The 23,084-nt window shown below is 37.3% G+C and overlaps 1 protein-coding gene across 3 annotated transcripts in view; it reads left to right on the forward strand.

Moving 5' to 3' along the window:
- Dlg2 (discs large MAGUK scaffold protein 2) overlaps positions 1-23,084 on the forward strand; it is a 2,328,307-nt gene that overhangs the window by 24,438 nt on the left and 2,280,785 nt on the right. For all 3 annotated transcript variants that reach the window (XM_008844185.2, XM_029568893.1, XM_008844178.2), the window contains exon 2: positions 12,338-12,469. In XM_008844185.2, the coding sequence (XP_008842407.2) occupies positions 12,338-12,469 (132 nt within the window). The remainder of the gene's footprint in view (positions 1-12,337; positions 12,470-23,084) is intronic.

A 23,084-nucleotide genomic window follows, 5' to 3' on the forward strand; every position in this document is an offset into this window, starting at 1 on the left:
ATACACCTCATTCCAAAATTTTAAGCTTTCCTCTTTGGAAATTTTAAGTCCTCTAGATTTGAGCAGGGTTTTAATAGAACAAATTTGGTGTTTTTTTCTGGTGTGATGCTGAATTCCCCATTGTAAGGGAGGTGTTTTTACAGCAGTCTGACACTAGAGGGCTTGGAGCATCGTGGCAAGTCACAAGCCTCTAAGTTTGCAGAAAAAAAAGTGCTACTTTTAAATCTGGCCATGAGCCACGTGAATTACCAGGTGCTCGGCAGGGGCTTGTTAATTTAAATTTTCACTTAACCAGTTTCAGCTGTGGTTTGAATGCCCTGGGGCAGGGTAACAGAGCTGACTAGAGAAATCTGCCTTAGAAGCTGACTTTAAGGAACTTTGGGGATTTTCCTAGCAGTGTTGAGATAGAAAAAGTGGGGTGAAGTAATGGTCCCCAAGGGAACGTTCCTGAAATTAAAATTTCAGGGTATTCCACTTTGGCTTCCAGCACAGGCCTTCCTGCAAATTTAAGGAGCTGGTGGCCGCCCTATGGTAACTGGCTGTTGCGTCACCAGGTTTTGATATTAGAAAGATATAAAGATAGAGGTCTTTTGTCTACACCTGTACAGGCAGTTGGGGTCCATTAGTGGTTCAGAGAAACCTTAAGCCAACATCAGGGAGTAGCCCTGACCAGGAAGCCTCAGTTGTCTCTCTGTCCCTAGCAGTCCCACGCGAAGACTTCAGACCGGAAAAAAAAGGAGGAAATTTAGAAGAGATTTTTATTACCCTCTTGTTGGGGAGGGATACTTACGAATTCTGCATTTCAGTGGGTGCCAGCTCCTAGCTGGCACGAGGTTCAGAGGCTCTCACGTTGGGCACCAGATATGGGGTGCGCTGGGTGCCAGATGTGGGGTGCACGGGTATCTGCTCCTGCGCTGCTTCCCTGCGTCTTCCGTGGCTCTCTGCTGCTGGGGCTTTGCCCAGCGAGTCCCGCCCTAATTTCACCCGCTCACTTTCCTCAAGATGCGAAATCCACTGGCCGCTGGATCACGCGGGAGAGTGTGAGGGCGGCTAAAGCTGGGATCCGTGAGTCAGTGACAGAAAGACAGCTCTTCCCGGGAAGGCTGGATCATAGGCAGTGAGACAAGACTCACCTCAGTCAGACTCAGTGTTACAGCTCTTTATTCAATGGCTCTGCATGGCTCCAAGCCTCAGTGTCCCAGAGTGATCCAGCTCCTTCAATTATTGAGGGGAATCAGGGAACTTTATGCCGTGGGGGCAGTGGTAAAAGCTTCAGCTGATAGGTACTTTGGGGATGTCTCATTTGCATGTGGAAATGGGCTCCCGCCAGGCTGCCAAACTGCTTGAAAATCACACAGGAAAGCCTAATAGTTACAGAGCCGGAGGCTACATTCCTGTGGCTGCTACTTCACAAATGAGTCAGGAAAAATGCCGGGAAGACACCCTGCTGTGAAAGGAGTCTCTGCATATGGCTCCGAGCTCGTGAGCTATCCGGACATGAAGAAACTTCTACTTTACACAACAGAGGTCCCCAACACTTTTACCATTGCTTTTGCCCTCTTTCATGTATTTGGTTATGCTGTGCCTTAATTTCATTTTTTTTCAAAAAAAATTTAAAAATTTTTATTGATTTATTTCTTTATTCATTGGTTGTTCAAAAGTAAGGTGTTTAATTTACATACAGTTATATAGTTTCCAAAGCTTTTCTTTCTACTGATTTCTTAATTGCATTGTATTAAAAGAAGATACTCTCAGCTTCATTTCCGTTTTCTAAAATTGGTGAGACTTAATTTTGTGGCTTATTGCATGATCTATTCTGGAAAATGTTCCATGTGATGATGAGAACAATGTTGAGTAGAAGCTGTTGGAAGCAGTGTTCTGTAGGTATCTGCTAAATCTATGTCACCTAGGGTACAACTTAATGCTAACATTTCTTTGTTAATTTTCTATCTGGATGGTCTTTCCAGTGCTGAAGTTAGGGCTCCACGTATTATTATATTGGAGTCTCTGTTGCCTTCAGGTTTATGGATATTTGCTTTTTGTTTTTATGTCCTCCAATACTGGGTGCATATATATCTTGAATTTTTATTTCTTCCTGTTGAATTGATCCCATGATGGTTATATAATGTGAATTTTTCTGCTTTAATTACAAATATTTTATTTATTGTTTTTATTTTATGTGTATGAGTGTATTGCCTGCTTGTATTTAAGTGTACCCATGTTGTGCAATGACCATGGAGGTCAGAAGAGGGCATTGGATTCCCCTGGAACTTGATTTACAGACAGTTGCTAGCCACCATGTGGGTGTTGGGAATCAAATCAGGGTCCTCTGCAAGAGTAGCCAGTGTTCTTAACCATTGACCTATCTCTCCAGCCCCCGCTTTAATTTTTTAAAAATTATTTTTATTTTTTGTGTATGAGTGTACCACCTGCATGTATCTAACTGCACCCATGTTGTTCAATGCCTGTGGAAGTCAGAAGAGGGTGTCAGATTCCCCTGGAACTGAGTTATGAACAGTTGTTAGCTGCCATGTGGGTGCTGGGAATTGAACCCAGGGCCTCTGCAAGAGCAGCCAGTGCTCTTAACCACTGAGCCATCACTTCAGTTCCCTCTTTTTTTTTATTGCTTTGCTCTATTTTATTTGATATGAATTGTTCTTTATTTTGAGTGCCATTTGTATTAAATATCTCATTCTATTCCTTTACTTTCAATCTATGTATGTTTTTAGAAGTGAAATGAGTTTCTTGTAAGCAATATAGAGTTGAATCTTTTTAAATTTAGCATATCTTTCATTAGTGAATTAAAAAATTATCAAATTTGCCAGACGTGGTGGCACACACCTTCATTCCCAGCACTCGGGAGGGAGAGGCAGGTGGATCTCTGTGAGTTCAAGGCCAGCCTGGTCTACATAGTGAGTTCCAGGACAGCTGGGGCTACAAGGAGATCCTGTCTCAAAAACACCAAAAACAAAACAAAATGAAACAAATTATCAAAAATTTTCAATTTTCATACAATATAGTTTGATGGCATTTAGATTCCCTCTCCTCTCTGCACCTCTCCCCACTGCCCTGCTTCCATTTTAATGAACTTTTGTATGTATATGTGGTTTAACTTTGATCTATCTTCTATCATCTATTTATCATCTATCTCTCATCTGTCTATCTATCTATCATCTATCTATCTATCTATCTATCTAGCTATCATCTCTATCATCTATCTATCATCTATCTATCTATTATCTATCTATCATCTCTATCATCTATCTATCTATCTATCTATCTATCTATCTATCTATCATCTATCATCTATCTTCATATCTATCATCTATCTTTCTATCTATATATCTATCATCTGTCTATCATCTATATATCTAATCTATCTATCTATCATCAGTCAATCATCTATCTGACCTATAGAGTATGATTTGTGTCCTCCAATGTGGATCCATCCACTGGGCCCACCAAGAGTCCCAACCCTTTAGGACTTTCTGTCTCCCAGCAGCCATCAGTTTCCAAAAGTTCCATAGTTTGTGTTTAATTTCTTACCCACTTTCTTATGTCTATGCTGGATGTTTTTTTTCTGATTTGATCTTGCATAGGACTTGTGCATGCTGTCACCATTGCTGTGAGTTCATATGAGTAAATGACCAGCTGCCTGGAAGGCTCTTATTTCCTTGTGGTCATCACCACCTCTGGCTCTTGCAATCTTTCCACTCCCTCTTCTGTATTGATCCTTGTGCCTTGGGAGGCAGACATTTGAAATACGTGTCCTATTCAGGGATAAGTAGTCTGTGGTCTCCTGTTCTCTGTACATTGGCTAATTGTGGGTCTCTGTGTTAATCACCATCTGCTGCATAAGGAAATGTCTCTGGTGAGAGTTAAAAGATGCATTTATCCTGTGTGTAGAGGTTGCATTGAAGATGTGTCTCAAAGATACATGTTCGGGGCTGGAGAGATGGCTCAATGGTTAAGAACACTGACTATTCTTGCAGAAGACTAGGGTTCAAATCCAAGCATCCACCTGGCAACTAACAACTGTCCATAACTCCAGTTCCAGGGGATCCAACAGCCTCTTGTATCCTCTGTGGCATTGCATGACATGGGTTCACTTACCTACATGCAGGCAATACACGCATACACATAAAATAAAATAAAATAAAAAATAAATAGTTATCTTGAAAAAAACAAAAGATACTTGTTTTCTGTATTTGACCAGTTCTGGAATTCTGTAATAGTCTTCATCTGTTGTAAAAAGATTTTTTGATGAGGGGTCAAAGGTACAGTTGTTTGTAAATATGAGAATGTATATTTAGAATAAAGAAATTACTTTGGTCTGGGTATGTGGCAAAAGTAGGTTTTACTGTGGGATCTATGACCCCTCCAGCCATATGTATTTGGCTTCGTTTACAAACTGCACATTAGTTGCCTCCCAATAGTGGGCCTTAGGGAGGGTTATACTGGAGAGTGAGAGTAGAGTTGTCTTTTAAAATTTTGTCCATAAAACTATGTTTTGTATTTGGAAGATTTAATTAAATTTAAGTTAATTATCAATAAGGTGTTATTACAGCCATTATATAATTCATTTTCTAGTTTTGCCTGCCTGACTCCCCACTCCCCCAATCTATTACTTCTATAGTGTTCCTATATGGGTAAGTGAATTACTCTAGCAGTGTGATTTGATATCTTGTTTATTTTTGGTATGTCTATCATAGATATTGTTGCACTGTGGTTACCATGAGATTTACAAAAATCCTTTTAATCATTCCAACTTAATTTTTTTTTTGACAGAGTCTTCCTAGTCTCCACCTACCTTGAAGTCACTATGTGGACCAGACTGGCCTTGATCTCATAGAGATCCACTTGTCTCTGCCTCTTGAGGGCTGGGTTTCAAAGGGGCATCCCACCAAACCCAACATCCAACTTAATTAATTTTGAAACAACATATTCATTATGAGGAGACACAATCAAGGAAGCAAAAGAACCAAGAGGAAATATCCTAAACTCTCCATTTGCACTACATTTCTCTCAACATTTTGAATTTTTGACATCGAATTTTCTTTTAATTTTTTTTACTTATTAATTTTTATGTGTATGAGTATTATGCCTGCATGTATGTAAGTGCATCTGTCTTGTGCAGTGGACAGAAGAGGGCAATGGACCCCTGGAACTGGAGTTACACATGGTTGTTAGCTGCCATGTGGATGTTGCAATTTGAACCTGGGTCTTCTGCAAGAGCAGCCAGTGCTCTTAACCACTGAGCCATCTCACCAGCCCTGATATCCAATTTTCTGTCCTTCCATATTACATAGCTCTTAACATATTAATATAGTTTCATTATTTTTTATTGTTTTATCTTTAAATCCTCATACTGAAGGTATGAATGGTTTATGCACCATTATTTATTTATTTATTTATTTATTTATTTATTTATAGTTATTTGAGATAGGGTCTCATCACCTTAAACAGGGAGTTTTATATCATTCTGTGCTTTCTTCATAGCTATTATGTTGAGTTTGAAGATCCTCCAGATATGATCTCTCAGGTTTTTTTTTGGAAAAGTCTCTCTCCCTCATTCATACCTATAGGATAAACATGCTGAGCACAGTGCTCTTGGTTGAGTTGCTTTCTTTCTGTACAGTGACAATCTCATGCCACTCTTCTGGCCTGTAAGATTTCTACAAAGAGGTCTCTTCTCAGGAAAATTGGGATATCTTTGTGTGTTACATTTCTTTTGAGAATCCTTTCTTATCATTTATCTCTGAGTGCTTGCTTGTGAGATGACTTAGGATAGTTTTGATTAAGTTAAATTTGACTGATGATATTTGGCTTTCTCATATTGGTGGTGGCTCATGCCTTTAATACCAGCACTCAGAAGGCAGAGGCAGGTAGAGCTCTGTGAGGCTGCTGGATCTAGATAGCAAGTTCCAGGCCAGGTCAGGCTACAAGGAGACTATGTCTCAAAACAAACAAACAAACAACAAACAAACAAACACACACACAAAACAACAAAAAATACCAGAAAAAAAACCCAGAAAATTTTACATCTAAAGGAAATGGAGAGAGAGCAGTAAGAGAAATACTGTTAAACTGAACAGAAGACAGTCATCAGCCATGAGTGATGTAGGGTAGCTTGTATCTGATAGAGCTGCTAATTCTTACCACTTGTCAGATATTAGACTTGCAGTACCTGTTTGCTTCTTAGTGCCATTTGCTTGGAATATTTTTTTCCTTCTTTAACCCTAAGGTAGTTAAAGAAGTGCCTATCCTTGAAGATGAGATGAGTTTCTCTTCTTCTTCCTCCTCCTCCTCCTCCTTCATTTTCTTCTTTTTTTTGTCTTTTTGAGGCAGGGTCTCTCTGTAGCCCCAGGTGGCCTGGAACTTGCTATGTATACCAGGCTGGTGTTGGACCCCCGCTCTGGGGTACCCAACGTCCACGGAAGGTCACACCCCAATGACTCAGTCCCAAGACCAGGAGATGCAATAAGCAGGAGGATTTAATCGTTTGCGCAGATGGGCTCCTGCCTCACTCGGAGAGAGAGCAGCAGCAGCGAGCTCAGCTTACAGGCTACTTTTAAAGGCAAAAACCACAAACCAGAACCGGCAGCAGTGGGAGGGGGCCGGCAGCAGTTGGAGGGGGAAGTTTCGGGTGATTTTCAGCTTGTGCAAGGAGCATGAAAAGGTCAGTTTTTTTCTCAGCAGTTAGAATTATTTTTTTATTTTACTTCCTTGTACTTTCTTTTGCCTGGGGGACTTGGTTTGAATCCACTTTGATCTGGGGGTGGCTTTAATTTGATTCCATCACTGGCTTCAAACTCACAGAGATCCTCCTGCCTCTCCCAAGTGCTGGCGTGTGCCACCACACCCGGCCAGGATAAGTTTCTTTTAGACAGCAAAAAGATGGATTTTGTTTCTTAATCCCTTCCACTAGTCTATATCTTTTGACTGGGGAGTTGAGGCCATTGAAATGTAGAGTTGTTATTGAAAGCTGTGTATTGGTTACTGTCATTTTGTGTTTTTCCTTCTATTTTGTATTTCTGTTATTGTACCTTCCTTTGTTTTCTTTTTGTAGCCTCTTGATATAGTCATTTCTATCTTCAGTCCTTTGTGTTGCTTCCAGTATTCTCTGTAGGGCTGGTTTGGTGGACATGAACTCTTTCAGCCTATTCCTGTCATGGAAATCTTTTGTTTCCCCTTTAACTATGATAGATAGATTTGCTGGGTAAAGTATTCCAGCTGGACATCCATTGTCATTTAGAACTGGTACTTCTTTGGTCCAGGCTTTTCTGGCTTTCATAATTTGCATTGAGAAGTCAGCTGAAATTCTGATGGGTTTTCTTTTGTATGTGTCTTGTTTTTCTCCAGCAGCTTTCAGCACACTCTATTTGTTCTATACATTAGTGTTTTTACTATGATATGTTGTGGGGAGTTTCTGTTTTGACGCTGTCTAATTGGTGTTCTATGTACTTCTTGTATTTGTGTAGGTCTTTCCTGAATTTGGGGATGTTTTCTTTTATAATCCTGTTGAAGATCTGGTTAATACAATTGACTTGAAATTCTTTTCCTTTCTGTATGTCTATGATGTGTAGATTTGGTCTATTCATGGTATCTCATATTTCCTGCATATTCCATTCCTGTGTTTTTTAACATTTTTAAAAAAATAGTCTTTGCTGCCATGTGTGGTAGCACATGCCTTTAATCCCAGCACTAGGGAGGCAGGGGCAGGTGGATCTCTGTGAGTTCAAAGCCTGCCTGGTCTACATAGTAAGTACCAGGACAGTTGGGGCTACAGGGAGATCCTGTCTCAAAATGACCAAAAACAAAAACAAAAACAAAAAAAAACCAACCTTAGGAGTCCAGTTCTTCCACTTTGTCATCCAGCCTTGATATTTTATCTCTCTCTCTCTCTCTCTCTCTCTCTCTCTCTCTCTCTCTCTCCCCCAGCTGTCCTGGAACTCACTATGTAGACCAGGCAGGCCTTGAACTCACAGAGATCCACCTGCCCCTGCCTCCCTAGTGCTGGGATTAAAGGTGTGTGCTACCATGCCCGGCTTTTATTTTATCTCTTTTATGAATTGACTTTTCAAGTCCTGAATTTTTTGTTATTTCATTCAGCCACATATTTATATTTTCTTGAGTCTCTGTCACAAGTTTCTGCCAATCATCTTTTTTTTGAGTTGTTTGTGTATTCTTTAGGTTCTTTGATTGTACTTATGATTGTTCTTTTAAATTCTGCATTGGGAGGTTCATCAGGGTGGTTCTCATTGTAGTACACTTCTGTAGGGCTGGTGGGCTTTGTGGGGGGGATGTATTCCCTTGTTTTTTTTTTCATATTATTTGTGTTTTTGTGCTGCTGTTTGGGCATTTGGATGTCTGGGTAGTAGGCAAGTCTGTGGCAGGCAGATGCGGGGGCAAGGGCACATAGTGGGGGTGTGTGACAGCCTGTGGAGGGTCTAATAGACAAAGATGACAAGTTGAGTTAGTCTGGATGCAGGGGATCAGGACTCAGTGGATAGGTCAGGGTGAAGAGGGTAATAATCCACCAATCTGGGGAAGAAAGAGCAAAAGCTGGGCTGGGCCCAAGGCTAGAAGGGGGACTGGGTTTTTGGGAGAGGGTAGAGCTGCTCAGACTACAGGGGGAATCAAGGCACAGTGAGTAGGGTCACTGACTTGCCAAGATAGAAGGCTGTTTTCTGGACCCCAAGGGCAAAGTGGTGATGGTGGGGACAGCCTGTGGAGGGCCTAACAAACTAGACTGAAAAATTGAGCTGGTCTGAATGCAGTGGGAGGATCTGGACTAAGAGGGTAGTCCAGAGATCTGGGGTGGAAGGAGAAAAACTGGTTCTGGGCCCAAGGCTAGAAGGGGGACCAGGTGATGGCGAGAGGCAAAAATACTTTAAAAGTGTTCAGCATCCTTAATCACTAGGGAAATACAAATTAAAACCTGTCTGCTTTTATATAGTGCTGGGACTCAAACTCAGGGCAGGCTCTCAACTAAGCTACATCTTCAGACCATATTCTCAGCTCTTTCAAGGGAGAAAATTTTGTTTCCCTCACTGCTAAAGTGAAATGTAAGTAGCAAAAAGAAAGAAGTAGAGGATATCTGAAAGAAGAGTGCTTTGGCAAAATAGCAAGGCCTTGAGGTTGCAGAGTCCCTGATGAATTTGAGAAAAATAAAAAGGACTGTGGTTGGAGTAGGTTAAGCAAGAGAAGAAGTGTAAGAGCCTGTATCAAAGTGGGTGTGTTGGGGCATGCCCTTAATCCTAGCATCTGGGTTGCTGAGGCTGGAGGTCAGGAGTTCCAGATCTAAGCTACATAGTAAGTTTAAGGCTGGCTGGGAAACAGCAAATTTGAGGTCCACCTGGCTTGCACAATAAGTAGAAGTGATTTAGAAGTGATTGCCTTTATGATGACAAATTTAGAAGAAAACACTGTCCTGGAAGCTGTGATGAGCTGGATTTGACTCATTCCTGCTTGTGAGAGTTGATGGTTAAATGTTCAGCAAATTTATAAGCTAGTTGTTAAATAGCTGTTTGAAATGACCCATAACCTTAAATCAAAAGAATTATACTAGAAATACAAACACCTCATTTAGCTCATCAATTCCTAATTATTTTTAATTGTGAGATTCTCTCTATGCTTCATGTTCCATCCATTGAGTTCATATGATGGAAAATCTATATAATGACATTTTGTACATCTCTTCCCAGGTCTGTATTTAGTGATGACATGTTGGCAGATTGAAGTTGGCTGTGGTGGTAATATTTATGCCTTGAAGATTGCAAGTGCAATAAATTGGGGCTTGATTTATTTAAAATGATAAGGAAAATACTAACAATGTAAATGAAAGTCAAAGCATATTACCTGCAGCTGTTGTATGTAGTACTCAAAAATTATCTGACTCATCAACAATCACATAATGAAAAATTGAGATCATCATTTATGATTAATTTTGATTAATGAGTAATTGATGTGTAAAAAATTGGCCAACTTTCAACTTTCTATCACTGCAACAAATACCTGAGATAAATCAATTTAGAAAGAGGAGAAGCTATTTGGGTTCACAGTTTCAGAGGTTTCAGCCCACAGCTCCATGGCTTGTTGCTTTGGGCCATGGTGGTTTAGTGTACCATGGGGAAATCACGTGGTCTAGGTTTCTTTACCTCATGGCACATGAAAAGTGAAGAAAAGTGAGGAGAGTGGGGTCCCAGTGTCCAATGAAAGGCATGGCCGTAATGACTTAGTTTCTTCCAACTAGATCCTACCTCTTAAAGGTCCCGTCACCACCCAACAGTGCCATGGCATGATGACCAAGCCTTTAGCACAGGGGTCTTTAGGTAATGCTTCAGATCTAAACTATAGAGCCCATATTTATGTTATAATTACTCCATCAATTCCAGACCTAAGTTGCCTATGATTACAAAAAGTTAAAAAAATTCGTGAGAATCGACTAACAAAATTTATTGTAAAAATTAGACATCTTATCCTCACATTTGTAAATTTATAATAAAGCCATATATGTGTGTAGGTACACACATTTTCCTTTTTACCTGGAGAACCCGTTAAACATTTACCATCACACTGCTGCTTAGAGGTCTAGTGGTGAAGTGTTTTCAGGAGTGCAGCAGTATGAAAGGCTACTGATGGGTCAAGAACTGAACCAAGAATTGACCACTGGCTTTGTTAATATGGAGATGAGAGGTGACATTGATAAGAGTTATTGAGTGAAACTATAGGAAGGTCTGGTTAGAATAGTATCCAATGAAAATGAAAGGAAATGAAGCAGAGGCAATAAATATTTGAAGTTTTTTTTTCTGTAAAGTAGAACAGGCAAATGGGAATTGTAGGTAGTTATAGAAAAGGGAAGAATCAAGGTATATTTTAAAAAGCCACTGATATTTTAGTTTATTTTCATGCTTATGCGAATGATTGAAAGAATAAGAAAAATGATAATGGAACAACATCCTGGATTAAGAGAGAGTCTAAATTCCATCTCTAGTAGAGGGCTTTGCTTTTTAGAGAAGCACAGCATTTCATCCATAGTGATAGACAGGCCAAAATATGGGAACAGTTTCAGCTACGTCAGTGTATGCTGTCTTTGGATTTTTGTTAAAACATTAAGTGCCGTCAACTGAGAAAGATTGTGGGGAATAAGAATTGAAGCTCAGGAGAAAGTAATGTTTCATGTAGGAAAAAAAGTATAGAAAAAAAGTGCTTAGTAGATATAACCTATTATTATATTTCAGCATATTTGTTAACGTGGGAGGTTGGAGGAGAAATTGAGCCTTTAAAATTTAAGGACAAATTTTACCCATTACCTGCAAAAAGTGTTGCTCCGGTGGCATCTGAAGCTGTTTGGTTTTTTTAGAGATGAGGATAATATCCATGACATTTTACTGTATATTACATGGAATATGCTAAGAATGCCTATAATACATGTATGCAGAAACTGGTGGAAAAGGGGGAAGTTGTGATTAATTTTAAGCATCAGAGTTACTTTATGAAAGAGTAAGCATCTGAATGAGTCCCAAATTAAGGGAAGGTAGGTTTTCAGTTGACTTATCAGTTGCTTTCTATGTACTAGACATTGTGCTAAGGACTATTATACATGGTTTAATTTATTACTAATACATGTGAGAAAACCGAAGCTCTGAGAGGTTAAGTAACATGTTTCCGGTTATACATAGCTGCTAAGTAGGTATCAGATCCAGATCTAGCGGTCAACAAACAACTAGTTTCAATATAGAACACTGATTCTTGGGAGAGAGAGTGATGTTAGGTAGAATTTCTTAGTACAGAGGGTAATAAGAACCAAGACAAACAGAGAGGTGAAAACACAGAGTAAGGGTGTGCATACATGTAGAGGGACATGGAAAGGAAAAGTGAGTAGTGGTGTGGCTGGGGTACTGTGTTTGAAGGTGGTGGAGCGCAAAGTGTGAAATAAGGCTGAAATGTGGGTTATGAATTTGTTGTGGGGATGAGGCCTCAAATATGTTAAGAATCTGATATTATTTTGCAAGTGGTCATAGAGAATTTTTGGGGTTGTTTTTTGGACAAAAGGAATCATGTTATGTGAACATGTGGCCAGCAGTATATTTTTGTCGTGTTGTTTCACAGTTGCAGATTCTTTTGGAAGATAAGACTATAAGGAAACAAAAGTGAGTTATTGGAATTGAGCTTCGAATATAACTATCAGTTTTATGTGGTAATTCATGGGGTGTATTATCATTTTCTAAATCGTTTGTGTCATGAAATTAGGAACACAGCTAAAGAATAGATGAATTTAGTTTATGGTTTTTCTAGGACCATATGGTAGAATTAAAAAAATATGTTTTTTCAGATACTGACCGAGCTTTGTTATTACTGGAAGAATACTGCCAAAAATTAAGAAAACCAGAGGAGCAACTGCTGAAAAATGCTGTGAAAAAGGTCATGAGTATTTTTAAGAGCAGCTTATTTCAAGCTTTGCTGGGTATGTATTCCAAAAATCATTTGTAGTCTCAATGGTCAGATTTGGACTTAACAGGTTGAATACTGTCATAGATCCTGATGTCAACTAAGTTTCAAATTGGGTAATTTTCCTTATTACTCGAAAGGAAAGATGATTTCTTTCCTTATTCTTACTCAACGTTTAACTTAAAAAGCAATTGTTATAAAATAGAAGTGAGGAATAGGTTATTGAAAAATACCAATATTAGAATATTTTATATAGAAAACATTTACATAGATTAAAAACTGAATAGTTTGTTGTGAAAATTTGAGGGTGGGGGCTAGACATAGGGCTCGTGGTTAAGAGCACTGGCTGCTCTTATTGCGGACCCTGGTTCAGTTCCCACATGGGCAGCTAACAATCATCCGTAACTCCAGTTCCAAGGATCCAGGGCCCTCTTCTGGCCTATCTGGACATTCCGCACACATGGTGTACTTACATACATGCAAGCAAAACATTCATACACACAAAATAAAATTAAGTAAAAATTGGAAAAATGTTGAGGATGGACAGAAAAGTTATTTTTCTCTAGGGAATGAATTTTCTAACACAAACTAGTGGGTCACATTCTGCTCATAAGGAGAGTTCTGCTTTCATTCTCAGAAAAATTAAAGAGAATTTGTCTTCATTTTTACTTCTATTAGGAAAATTTAGGTTTAGAATTAAAAAAAATATATTGGTGAAAAATTTTATGCCTATCAATGTCATGAATTTAACTAATTTAAACCTCTTGTTTAAAGACCATGAAGAAAATAAAGGCTATGATTTATTTATTTATAGCTTTACACATGCATGTTTTACCTTTATTTAGATAACTTTTAATTGTTTTCTTTAAGACATTTTAAGAGGACAAAATAACTAGCATTTGGTATAAATAAATATTCCCCTCAACAAAAATAACAAATATCACATTAAAAATTCCATTCAATAAAGTATGCTTAATTTAATATAATCATCTGATTATTTACTTGCAGTGGTAAGAATTGAGCTCAGCACTTTTCAGTGGTAGGAGTTGAGCTCAGCACTTTGCATTGGCAGGAATTGAGCTCAGCACTTGGTATATGTTAGGCTGTAGCATAATGCATTTTAAAAAGAAATAACTAGAAATATACTAGATACTTCCATTGCTTTTTAATTCTGGTGGCTATTGATAGAAAGTCTACAAAGAGGAATTTGTGAAGTTTAATCTTAAAAGGTTTTATTTATTATTTTACTTCATATGTTACTTATATCCAATTATACATATACTTATTGATAACCTCCCTAATATTATAGCTTCAGCATAATTAAAAACTCATTAAGTTTTGAAAACTTGAAAATCAATTTATTGAATGTAAATAGAAATAAACAGCTTTAAAAGATTATTTTGCTTGTGGGTTAATTTCTTTAATCTATTGTAACTGGCAAGAATTAATGACACAAGTAACTAATCGTCTTAGCTAGCATTAAATAAAAACAGCTCTAAATGGAGTCTTTCAGAATTTAAATAAACATTGTCATTAGAGGATAGTATTTTACAGAACAGTTTAAACCGCAAACTTCTGAATTAAATATTAATAGTCATTTGGTTGATGATTCACAAAGTCCATTAGGCAAATGGCAGTGTATCTAAATTGATTCTCCTGATGTGTTTAGTTAAGACTGGCTATATCTTTTGAGAGCTTGAGCTTCTGAGAGCTTGCTGTAGGAAGAGTATTGTTGGGTAATTTAAATAATTCTATGTTTTGAAAATGAAATCAGTTGATAACACCATTACCTAGAGGATAAAGAGACAAATGACTGATCAGCAACTATATTTTGCCATTAGTTTAAGTGAATGAGAAATATGTTGGCCAAGAACCTATCATATGGCTTGGATTTCTCTACTAAAATGAGAGACAGTAGTAATCTGTAAAAAGCTGTTATGTAAGTTATTCCAGTACAGGATTTGCATGAATATATTTGCTTTGGTTGGTCTTTTCAAGTCATTTTGGGATTAAACCCAAGTACGAGAAATGGAGCACTATACATAAAAACATTCTTTTAAATTGAATCTGTGTGGGTAGCAAAATATTAACAACTAATTCATTATTCATGACTTTTTCACTGTGTAATTTCTTTAAGGACTCCAAAGAAAATCATGTAGTCAAGTGTATCCTGAAGATTAATATCTTTATAAAAACATAGATAGGAAGCCATTGATAATAAGATATTGTTTATAATCTATGCTCCCCCCCCATCATGAATACCCCTTTTTCATTGTAAATAATGAAAGATTGTGGATTTATCCATTGGTCTGATATTTAATAGAAAGTGCATAGAAATAATGCTGTGAATGAATCCTCACTAATTTTATAAACAGGACTCATAGTGATGATGAGCCAACACAAATAGATAATGAAATTAAACAGTTCCTGAGGCAAGGGCTATGATATTTACACAGAACCAGGAATCCAAATCCTTTCTGTACAGATGGAAAACATTGATATAGAAATAATATCTTTTACTTTATTAATAAAAAATCACTTTATTATCATAATGACCTCCCAAATAAAAACATTAACATAGTTGGCTATGTTATCTAGCTGTGTTATGTTTTTAAAGGCTGTTTTTAGTAATTCTTCGTCATGTTCTTAAAAAAACTCCCCAAGGTAATAGCAAATTTTATCTGATTATTAAAGTAATATATGCTAATCTTGGAGATTTTTAAATGAAGAAAGTAATGAATATAAAAGTCAATGGTAAGATATTTTTTATGATAAATAAAAAATTTTTATCATTATTTTTATGACAAATAGCAGATCTGATAAGTATGGAAAGTGATAACTGTGTGATAAACTTTCTTCCTGATTGCTTCTACGGTTCCTGTATTATTAGTTTTGATTTTCATTTATCAGTAGCTCATGTGGAGTAAAATCTTTGAAAGTTATCTATCACTGTTCATTAAAATAAAACAAGAACGTGATTTACTTATGTGATTTTTATCCATACATCTTTTGCATTTATGTAGATAGCTCTTAATTATTTTCTTCATAATATTTTGAGAGAAGGATAACTATCAAAAGATATAAGTATGCAATTATTCTTCCCAGCACACTAAACATTTTCTTTAAAAAATCTTCATTTAATATAGTTTATTTTGTTTATCTACTTATCTGTTTGCAGTGCTAGGAACTTGTACCTTGTGCATGCTATTCAGTATCACAATACATATTAAAAGAAATTATGAGTCTACTGCATTTCATCATATTTTTGTGCTGGTGGTTATTGATAAAAAACTACAAAGAGGAGTTTATGGAACTTAATCTTGAAAATATTTTTATTAATGTTTTAAAATATTAATATACTTATCGATGTGTTACAATGTTATAGTTTTAACATAATTTTAAAAAGCATTACATGTAAAAAAATGAGTCAGTTTATTATTAATATATTAGAAGCTATACTTTTGGATGTTAGGCTTAGGGTGACATCTTGTGGTACTGCTAAGAAAAAAAAAATCATCCAATGGATAATCACAGTTGTATAGTAATTACAGTATCAATGCTTTCCAGAGTTTGAATGTAAGTGAATTGAAATTCCATGACGTTTTACAAACTCAGTCTTTTAACTGTACAATAGCTAAAACATTAAGATGTTCAAGCCACTGTATTAGGTCATTTATTCTTCATTTAGTTGGTAAAGAAGAAAGGTGGAATATTTATATTCCACAACCAGATCTACTTTGAAAATTTAAGTATATATATATTGCCACGATAATTATTTGTGAAAATTATTTTACTAAGATAATGGGTAGTTTATTTTCAGGTATGTAACATATTACATATACTTTGTTTTTATAACTAACAAATAGTTTATGTTATACTCTAGTCATTGTGTAATAAGAACCATATGTATATTTTTCTGATTTTTATCTCCTTGTTAAAACTTAGTTTGGTTTTTTATAATATATCACTTTCTTTCATTATATTGTATGAGAGATAATTCTTTGGAAAGCATTAGAAGATCTAGTGAACTATAATGTTTCTTGAAAAGTCTGCCAGTAGTGACAACTTAGAAAAGTACTCATCTTATTTTATGCAGACCATTAAATCTTACATTCTAGACTTTGCATTAGACTAGAATATTTTTCATTTACATAAGGAGAACCCTTTGAATGCTTGATATTATAGCGCTAGTGGTGTTGCAGTAGATTTGCACACATTAGGGTTTATCATCCTGTTGAAGCCTTCTGCCACATCCCTTCTTACCAAAAACTTTAACCAGCTCTTTTATTATGTTTTAAAGCCTTTAAAAAATATTACTGTAAAGTATCATATTGCGTTATAATAAATTCCATGTATTTCTTCCCCTTCTATAATTTGTGACTATTAATCTGTAAGACTAGGATTTGTATTTAATTAATTTTTGGGGTGACAGTATGTGAATCTTTAATAATAATAATAATAATCCTTCAATAATTTTTATTCATATAATAACCATTATTTAAAAATACTATACATTAGACATTGTTCTAGGTAAAAAACTACAACAGTGAACTATAGAGGACTTACCCTTAAGGGCGAGGGAAGGCAATTCAGAAGGGCAACAGAAACATTATATAAATAATTATTTAACTATTAAATTATAGTGATGGTTGGAACACAAAATCCATGTGTATATGTTTTACTACACTTTAATTTGAGCTTAAAAAGTATGTGAATTTCTCATTGTACCAATTGTTATTTTATTGCGTGTGTGTATGTATGAGTGTGTTTATGATAGGTATGTGTGTGTGGTGTATGTGCATACATGGAGGCCAGAGGAGGATGTAGAGTGTTCTGTCTATCACTGTCTGCCTTATGCCCTTCACACAGGGCCTCTCACTGAATCTGGAGTTATGCTGCAGCCAGAAAACCCAGCAATCCCCTGTCTCTCACAATGTTGAAGTTACAAATCCATGAAATCACTAGCATTTTATGTAGGTTCTAGGAATTTGAACTCAGGTCATCACGCTTGTGCAGAAAGTATTGTTACCTGCTGAGTCATCTTTACAGCACCCCATTATATTGATCCTAATGTAATATTTTATTTCAAACTAATACTTACTGAAAACACATTGTGGCAATTGAGTTTAATTATTAATAGTAATGTGTATTTTCATCACAAGGAATTCTTTTTTAAAGAAATATTTTATTTATTATTTTATTTTATGTGTATGAGTGTATTGCCTGCATGTATGTGAGTGCACCCATGTGGTACAATGCCCATGAAGGTCTGAAGAGAGTGTTGGATTCCCCTGGAACTAGAGTTAGGGATGGTTGTTAGCCACCATGTGGGTACTGCGAATTGAAGCCGAGTCCTCTGCAGGAGCAGCCAGTGCTCTTAACCATTGAGTCATTTCTCCAGCTCTGAAGTCAAGGAATTCTTACAGGTTACAGTGAATGCAAAGGACTGTATGGTTATGTCAGTTTGGAATAATTTTGAAACTGTTGTTACATTATGGTTCTTGTACCAGCTCCAGTCACCTATAAACTTGGGTAGCACTGAGTCTCACTGCAGATCAACTGTTCGGAAACTCTGGAAAGGGCTCAGCACACAGTGTTTTAATAACTCTTTCAGGTGATTCTGAGGTATGCTGAACATGTTTTCTTAATGATTAGATATTTGGCCTTCCAGTGAAACTAATATAATAATTGAATATTATTCTTGAACATAGAAGAAAATGACATTTCTTCATTGTGATTTAGTCTTTAACAAGATTAAAGAACTTTAACACTTTGGGACACATCATAAGTGCTTTGAAAAATCTAATCTTGCTGGGTGTGGTGGCACATGGCTTTAATCCCAGCACTCAGGAGGCAGAGGCAGGAGGATCTCAGTGAATTTAAGGCCTATCTGGTCTACATAATGAGTTCCAGTACAGCTGGGGCTACAGGAAGACCCTGTCTCAAAAAGACCAAAAACAAACAACAACAACAAAAAAACAAACCCCCAAAACCACTGAGAAGTCTAAAAATTTATAAATATCATCATGCAATCTAACTTTCTCTTTAAAATAGTCTATTTGAAATATTTAAGTAATCTCCCCCTCCTCTCTATATGTATATTGGCATTTTTGTGACAGGGTCTCCCTATAGACCCAGCTAGCCTGGAACTCACTATGTAGACCAGGCTAGCCTTGAATTCACAGAGAGCCACCTGCTTCTGCCTCTGGAGTGCTGGGATTAAAGACATACATCACCATGCCCGGTCTCCCCTTTTAATATTTATTGATTGTTGCCAATTATGTTCCTATGGATAGAGAACAGCACAGTTACACAGAGATGCTTCTGTTAGGCATGTGCAGTAGCACACTTGCTAGGCAATTCCTTTCTCACTGAGCCATGTCACTGGCTCCTCGAATAAGTCTTGACTGGCTTAAGCAGTGAATGCTCAATTCTCTCTTTCTCTCTGTCTGTCTGTCTGTCTGTCTCCTTGAAATGGTTTCGCTCTATAGCCCCAACTTACCTGGAACTTGCTACTTAGGCCAGGCTGGCCTTGATCTCACACAGATTCACTTGTCTCTGTCTCTCAAGTGCTGGGTTTAAAGGTGTGTGCCACCACACCTGGTGTGAATGTTCAGTTCTTGGACACTAAAGAGTGCCATGTTCCTTGACAGTACTTGCTTAAATAAAAGAAGGATTGTGGATGTTGCAGTTACTACAGTTTGAGTCGTAATAATTCACAAAGCATTTATGATATTTATTTATTGACATAGATTTGTGAAGATGGATATTATAAATTTGGAATCCCTGACCTTAAGGAGAAACTGGGAAAGTAATATTAACATATGTGCACAAAAGTACAAATAAGTACAAAAATCGAGTACTTAATTCTGGGGGTTGGACCAAAGTCCTGTAGGAGTTCAGAGAATCATGAGATTACTGTAGATCCTGGCTGTGAGGGGTGCTTTTATATTAATCTGTATCTTGTCACTGACAGGACTTGTGTTAGAAGGTACACAAGAGAGGAATTTATTCCCCCATCCATTTTCACCAATTCATTTGCAAGTTATTACTGGAACACTGTGTCAAGCTCTGTTATATATACTTTAGAGATAAGAATTACATAAAATTTCATAAATAGTTTATATGTATAGTTGCAATAAGTGATACACAAGAGAAATAGAGGGTCCTATGAGTGAGAGGCTTAACTTTAGTGTAAGGGAAAGTTCCCTTAGGAAGTGGCACTTGAAATGCTGAGAATTACCCAAATTCTTAGAGATCTGAGGGAGAGTGAGAAAGTGGATCTGACTGGGAGATGCTTTGTGTGTGTGTGTGTATGTGTTGAGTTTTTTAAAATTTCATATATTTCCCACTCAAATACAGACACCCCTCCCCCATCCATGCTTCCCCCACCCCCCCACTGAACCCTACGTATTCTGCCATACATGCTGAGTCCTATTCATTCAGGTGTACCCAAATGTCCTTCACTGTAAATGCGTCCACTGGCATCTAGTCAGTCCATCCAGTGTTAAGTCATACTCTCCTTCACCCAGCAGCAATCACTCTCCAATAGTTCTCAATAGTGATGACCCGCCATCTATTTTTCACCTCACCTTTGGGCTCTTGTTTAATTGAGCTGACATGGGTCCTGTGCTTGATGCTACCACTGCCACAGGCTCACATGAGCAAGCCTCCAGTGACCTGGAGGCCTCCACCTCCCTGTGTTCATAAACCAACTTTGGCTCTTATAATCTTTCCGCCTCCTCTTCCACAATGGTCCCTGAGCCATGGGTGGGTAAGGTTCCATGTAGGAGTCCCATCCTACATTCTACAGTCTCTTATTCTCCAAAAGTTGGCCAATTGTGGCCTTCTATGTGCATTGCCCTCTGATGTACATGGAAGCCTCACTGGTGAGAATTGAGGGATGCATTAGCCCTCTTTGTGTCCCTTTAAAAGTGTAAATGTCAAAAAAGTCTTCCAGGCATATGCATCACCCAGGCCCAGTATGAGGTGACACATCTACAATCAAATCTCTACAACTAAGGCTCATGGAACATAGCAGAATAAGGGATAGTTGGGTAGGGAGTCCCATTAGACCCAAGTCTTTAACTTTGAGAATCAAGAATGTTAAACATAACACATGACTCAAACAATTGGTTTAATTCCACAAATCAAACTGCCACAATCTAAGTGTAATTCACTGAATGTTTCATGGCTGGAAGCACCAAATATTTCCTGTTTGACACTTTGTATAAATGTCATCAATAGACTTCGATGCCATTCTCTGCTCAGGATTTTATATATTAATACAAGATTTATGTCACCAGATGGCACCATTTAGCTAAAGTTATGTGCTTGGGTTGCTTATAAAGCTGGTTGTTTCTAAATGAAGGATGCTTTTATTTGTGCTATAGATGAAATAGGAAAATAAAATTGACTTTTATGGCATATGAGCCTTCTCTACACATTAAGACAGTTCAACCACAAAGGTCTTTTCAGAAACATGAAAGGATCTGGTGATTTCTGCTAGGTATGCAATAAAATAAAATTTGGAAATGATCACCAATATCAATATGTGGTAGATGGCAAAAAGCAAAACATGATCAGCTATTCCCACTTAGGTTTTCATGTAGCCAGCATGACCATATTAATAATATTATAGCCTTGAATCATTTGGTTGCTGAAACACTTTCAGGGAGTTTATATATACATAATAAGCATAAAGATGACCCTAAGAGATCATTTTAGAAATAAGTCATTTAAGATGGCCTCAGTTAGCATGGTGACAATATCTAAAATACATCAGCAGAATGTATTTTCTGCTGAAATATATAACAAAGTTATAGATATTTTCTTACTATAAAGAGTTATTCTAAAGAAATGAGTGCTTGTTGATTGGTTAAATATTTCTTTAGTGCTTTCCTAATTATCAAGCAGATATAATTACTTTCCTTATGTTTTTTAGTATTTGCTCAGTTTTTGGCATGGCTCCTACGATGTTGTGGTGTTGTTCATGGAAACATGTTGGTCTCTCCCAGTAGACTATGAACTTCTTTAATGCAAGAACTGGTTCTATTTCAGTTAGTGTGTGGTATAGAGTCATACATTATATATCTTCCAATTGACCAAATATGATTCAATTTCTGTTTTCTAAGAGTCACTATGTTAGTTCCAAGGATTTGCTGACAAGAGGGATATGGGCCCTGGTTTTATGGCGTTCATACTCTATTAAGGGAGACATGCATTGAAGGAATGAGAATAATTCTGATGAGAACCTTAAGGATTACACAGATAAAATGAGTTTCTTGAATGGTAAAACTCATATTATTATACTGTGATAAAAATGTTTGGAGTCAGAAGCTTAAGAAAATAGGGTTCTATTTTTTTATTACCTAAGCAACCCCAAAATAGGCAATTGCTAGCATTTAGTTACCATCTCAAGAATGTTCCAGTCTGCCTCTGAAATTATTTTGATGTTTCTCTCGTGATTATTTTATGGTAAAAACATGGCTTTAACTGTCTCAGATTCCGTGTTTAAGGAAGAAAGGGACAAGAAGGTAAAAGTTACACTCACCCTTGCTGTTCTTTCCTTACTAAGAAAGCAAAGTATCTACTGTCTATCGAATGTCTCTTTGTCAACACAGATTTAAAAAAATATAGGGGCTGGAGAGATAGCTCAGTGGCTAAGAGCACTGACTGGTCTTGCAGAGGATCTGGGTTCAGTTCCCAGCACTCACGTGGCAGCTAACAATCATCGTAACTCCAGTTCCACGGGATCTGATGCCCTTTTCTGACTTCCACAGGGACAGTATGACATGGGTGCACCTACCCACATGCAGGCAATACACTCATACACATAAAATAAAAATAATAAATAAAATATTAAAAAATAAAAATATATTAGAATTGTCTGGTTTGAGCTTGCATGGGACTTGTGCATGTTGTTATCATTGTTATGAGTTCATATGAGTAACTGATCAGTTATCTGGAAGACTCTGTTTCCTTGTGGACATCCACTCCCCTTGGCTCTTACAATCTTTCTGCCTCTTCTTCCTCAATGATCCCTGAGCCTTGAGAGGCAGAGGTTTGAAATAGGTGTCCTATTCAGGGATAAACACTATATGGCCTATTATTCTCTGCACATTGGTCAGTTGCAGGTTTCTATGTTAATCAGTATCTGCTGTATAAGGAAACTTCTCTGGTGAGAGTTGAGAGATGCAATTCATCCTATGTGTAGAAACTGCATTGAAGATGTGCTACTTAGAATTACGTGTCTCACAGACACTTATTCTATGGTTTGACCAGTTCTGGAACTCTGTAATACTCTCCATCTGTTGTAACAAGGAGCTTCTTTGATGAGGGGTGAAAAGTTCAGTTCTTTGATGAGGGGTGAAAGGTACACTTGTCTGTATGTATGAGGATGCAGATTTAGAATGAAGGGGAGAAATCCCTACCCAACCTAAGGAACTTTTGGCAACTGAAGACTTCTGGAATGGGGGAAAGACAGCATCTTACAGGGATGGGACACTTTGTGGACCCAGTGGATGGACCCACACTGAAGGACACTAGGGGACTCAAATCAGACTCTATAGGCCATATATATATATATATACACATTAAATTGGGTGGGGGGAGTGGGGGAAGGTGGAGAT

The sequence above is a fragment of the Nannospalax galili genome, unplaced genomic scaffold (genome assembly GCF_000622305.1).
Source record: "Nannospalax galili isolate Female #2095 unplaced genomic scaffold, S.galili_v1.0 scaffold278, whole genome shotgun sequence".
NCBI lineage: Eukaryota > Metazoa > Chordata > Mammalia > Rodentia > Spalacidae > Nannospalax > Nannospalax galili.